The sequence below is a fragment of the Limulus polyphemus genome, unplaced genomic scaffold, assembly GCF_000517525.1.
Source record: "Limulus polyphemus unplaced genomic scaffold, Limulus_polyphemus-2.1.2 Scaffold1907, whole genome shotgun sequence".
Classification (NCBI taxonomy): domain Eukaryota; kingdom Metazoa; phylum Arthropoda; class Merostomata; order Xiphosura; family Limulidae; genus Limulus; species Limulus polyphemus.
Genome location: NW_013667517.1, coordinates 37,528 through 42,346, shown reverse-complemented (window position 1 = coordinate 42,346; position 4,819 = coordinate 37,528). Strand labels below are relative to the sequence as shown.

General features: G+C 32.0%; 1 protein-coding gene across 1 annotated transcript in view; it reads left to right on the top strand.

The window, feature by feature from the left end:
• The window catches only part of LOC106465318 (probable phosphorylase b kinase regulatory subunit beta), a gene marked incomplete at its 3' end in the record, with an annotated part of 111,811 nt that overhangs the window by 69,492 nt on the left and 37,500 nt on the right, over positions 1–4,819 (top strand). Inside the window, exon 12 of the mRNA XM_022393186.1 lies at positions 2,158–2,313. Coding sequence (XP_022248894.1) covers positions 2,158–2,313 — 156 coding nt within the window. The remainder of the gene's footprint in view (positions 1–2,157; positions 2,314–4,819) is intronic.

Here is a 4,819-nt window from a genome sequence, read left to right as displayed (position 1 = left end):
CACACTACCTCACTCAATGGCTGCTTGCCAACAACTGACGCAATCAACAAGCGGGAAAAATTCACGCATGCGCACGAAGGTTCAAGGTCGGCTCATGCAAGCGCACTTGATTCAAATCCATCAGGTTATGGCAAAAAAAATAAGGTTGGATACTTTTTTCACAGGCCTCGTACATGTTTTTAGGTGTATTTTTGTGGTTGTATATATTTATGTTTTCATTTTATTTCTTTTTTGTTTAATTCTTTTCACTTTTTTTGTTTTTTTTTCCTTTGTATTTTGAAACTGTAGACTTACATGTGAAATACTTAAAGCCTTTCCTTGTTAAATTGTTCTCATGCTATCAACAACCATATCACTGAAAGATTTTAATGTCCTTTGCACAATGCAGAACATGACAACTTATCCAATATTCTCCACGTTCCCACCTTCCACATGACTTACTGTGTAAGCATCAGGACATCTTATATAAGCTCTGCTTTTCCACCATAATTCAGGTCTTCTTGTTGACAATTCTATGAATTCACTATGAATTTTGAAGTCATCAATTCTTATGCTAATGCATTTATAAGTATCAAGAATTCTACTACAGTTTTAGAGTCCTTACTTATGCAATCTGCAAGGACATCCTGTGGCTATGTGTCAGCACTCCTTGATCAACATATTTGGATAGTTAATGACTATTGGATGGCTGTCTTGGATCATTTGTTCATCTGTGAGACCCTTAGGTTTGACAGATCCTACTGTCTAGTCTTTAATTTTCATCATCATGTTCTTCTTCTTGTTAAACTGCTGTATTTTTCTCTTCTTTCTGGTATTATTTTCTTAAAAAATTCTGGATCAGGAAGTCTCAAATATCTTTCAAAAATGAGTTGTTGAAATTGTTTATCCCACTTTTCTAGGATTTTATTCCAGTCGTTTTTGTGGTTCCAAAGATAACAGAAGATTGGAGACCTGTCTCAATTCAACCTTTACCTAGAGACATCTCATTTTCAAATGGGAAAACATGAGGTTGTTACAGAAATTTCTCAGTCCTACCAATTGTGTGGTGAAGATAGATATGCAGGATGCTTTTCTTCATATTCCTGTTCATCTGTCATCATATCATTTTCTTTGTTTTTGCCATCAGGTATGGTTTATCAGTTCACTACCCTTCCCATTGGCTTGACTTTGGCTTTATATGTTTTATGTTGAATAATCAAAGTGTTTGATGGTCTTCTTCATTTACTCGAATTTGACTTTTACTTTTATTTGGATGTTTGGTTTATTCTGGTCCTTTCACCCACTCAGTATCTTACAGAAACTCATTTGACCACTTAGCTAGCTATATATTTTGGTTTTATCATTAAGTACCTACACAGTATTTGGTACATCTGTAATTTTGGCTTAGTTTTTATATGTCAAATCTACTGCCAAAGGCATCCTTTCTGCTTTAAGGGATGACTGCTTCACTTCACTAAGTCATTCCCTTTGACCATGCTCACATACGACACCTCCAATGGAACCTTGCGTCTCAGTAACATCTGACCTTAGACCTGTTATCACACACCATAGCTGTTTCTTCCATTACTCTCAAGTTAATTTTGGTTGATTTGGCAAAAAACAAATCCCTTTTCCCATCTAATGCTTAAATATTAGTCATTATTATGTCACTTTCCTCCCTTTGGAGAATAAATAGGCTGAGTTTTCAATGTATTGATAGTCCTAATGATAACAACAACTGTTGCCAGAACTAATTGACTCGTGTTTTTATCAATAAATATTTTATTATGCTTATATGCATCATTTGTTTTAGTTTTAGGGATAAGGTACATTAAAATAAATTCTACATTCAATTTCTCTTAAATAGGGCATCTATTAGAAATAACTGCCCATATATGGGGTAGCCTAAAGGATGATCACAAACATTTCACATGTTTGACCTTGTTTGTTAATAATGGTACAACAGAAAATAAATTCTAACATGAAACCACAAGTGACACACAGTAAATTATTTCTAATGGCCAAATCTTATGAGTCCTGTACATTACATCTTAGCCTACTTCAACTACAATAATTAGAAATTAAGAATGGGGTATAGCATAAAATATAAGTTATGGAAAAGTGGAAAATCTGATGAGTTTTAATAAAAATTTTTTATTTCTAACTCTTATTTTATAGATGCCATTGTGCCCAAATATTTCTATGTTCCTCCTGAGTGTTTAGAGAGTGAGAAATCTGAACCAGGATCCCAACCTCGTGTCCCCAGCAGTGAGGGTGATGTGGGTAATCTCTTCATGATGGGACAGGCCCTTTACATTTTGTCACAGTTACTGAGTAAGTTTGCTGTAAAACATGTACAATCCTTGTGTTATGGGGTTTAAATTTCTTCTAAAATATTTTCTGTCTATTGCATCACAGTTACTAAGTAAGTTTTTTTTTAAAACATCCACAGTTAATTTGTTGCAAAACTTTACCATCTATTATATCAGTTATTGAGTATTTTAATTAGAGTAAATATCAAATATTAAGTCAAAATTGTTGAATATGTTTAGCTAGGGCTTCAAAATATTAGAACTTTGATTAAAAAACAAATACAGTTTAAGTAAAGATGAATACCAGGCTTTGGAGATGTTACATAGCAATAAAAATGGTAAATATTAAATGGTACAAAAAGGAATTTGTTTTCCATTTTAAACAAACGTGAATATAGGAGTAAAGTTAAAATCATATTAAGTGGTCTAAGTCTACAGAATGAAGGGACTTTGCCTGAGGATATTTACAAGAAGGTTTGTACAATAGGTTCACACTGCTGTTACATACATCGAGTAGCTAAGGCAGAATGTCATGATAAATTTAAAGAAAGTTCGTTGGCCAAGAAAATTTACAAGAAAATTTGACTGTACTTTATATGGAATAACTAAGGCAGATTTCCCTTTAAACTCAGAGAAGGCTCCTTGATTGAGAAATTGTTTCGATTACCAATGTTTGTTTTCACTTTAAACACTTACAAACTTTGATTATTGTTGTTTCATGGTAACTGAACATAACTGAAGCAAGTTATATAGGTGTAAGCTCTTCAATGCCAAATTGACAAAAAAAGTTCATTGACATTTTAGTCTTCAATTATAATACCTTGTTAACTCTTACAGAAAAGGCATAAGTTTGTGCACATGTCAGTATATTTTAGTGAGTTACACTCAAAATTTAATTAAACTTCTTTCTTATCATATATAAATAAAGTTGGCATCAAGATGTAGCTAATAATCCAAATATTAACATCATATTAGTTTTAAGCTTTTAAATTTTATAAGGCAATATTAAAAAAAATCCTCAATTTGTGTGAGAATTGTGACATTTGCTTTTTAAATGTCTCTTCTTCTCTTATTTATTTACCACCCCTCCAGGAAGTATGAAATGTAATGTAAATTACTCGTTATAATGTTGTCATTGCTCAGACAAGGCATTTTTATAGTCTTCAATCTTATATTAGTAACAGAGCTATCAAGTAGAAAATTAAACCCCACTTGTCATGCATAGCTGTCACATCCTCTCTTTCAGAAATTGCCAAGTTCTCTCTGATGTTTAATACTATATTATTTATAACCAAGAGAAAGCCAAGGTTTTAATCTATTAAGTGATGTATTATATTATGTAGTTTACTAAATACAGAATTGTCTATTTCCCACAGGAAACACATCAACGAGCTTAGCTGAATTTTTAACAACTCTTGTTGCATAGTTAGAAAGCTAGAAAAATTTTGGTAGTTATGGGACATTGTCTGCTGTTTGCATGTTATTACTTTTTGTTCTTTGATGCATTATTTAATTAAATTAAAAATTATTTAGTGCAATACTACAATTAGTATAAAACAGTGGGGTTAAGTGTTCATCAACATTCGACAGCAAAAAAAAAAGATGCAGGTAAGTACTTTATTTCTTGTTTTTCATGTGTATTCTTTATTTACTGTTATAAAATCAACTAAAATGTTAGAATTAGCAACTTTTTAGGTTAGATTAGGTAAAATAAAGAATATCAATAATAATAATAAAAAATTTTCACGAGGTACTCTTGTGAGCAGCTCACGATTAGCCTGTGCATAACATAATTATATGGGGTAACGTGAGCTACACATTTATTAAGTGATTTACAACTTGTGTGATTGGATTGTTAGTTGGACATAGTTCAAAGGGCAATAAAACAATAAAATTTAAGTATAAACAGATGTATACTGTTATGAGTTTAACGGTATTTAGGATACAAATGTAGTTTCATGTTACAGATTGAAGTCATTTTGGAAAGAAAAAAGGTAATTTAGATTTATTTCGAATTTTTTTGTGGTGATGATGAGGGGATGAAATTGAGAAACGTATAAAGTTAAGTTAGAGAAAATAACATAAAATATAAAGTTTTACTGAGAAATAGTATTTTATAATTATATAGGAGGTACTACAGATTACACAAATGAAATTTGAAAATTTTCAGAGGGATAAAAGTATTTTCTGATACGATGTCATACTTCCACTTACAAAAAGCTTTATCGACTTATACTGTCCTCTATGGGTGCACATTTTTGCTGACCACTAACTTTGATACTTTCATTTATATCTGCATACTAACATGCAAATTATTATGCAGCAACCCTCTACCAATAGGAGTGCAACACTACCCCTATAGCCCCTTCTAATCTTGCAGCTGTTAACCACTTCTCAATTTGCAGTCTTATTGAATAGATATGTTTTCACTCGCAGTTTGATTCACTTATCCACAAGTTTTTACTTTCTAAATTTTCTACTTCAGTTACATTGTTCTTTGTGCCCGGCATGGCCAGGTGGATAAGGCG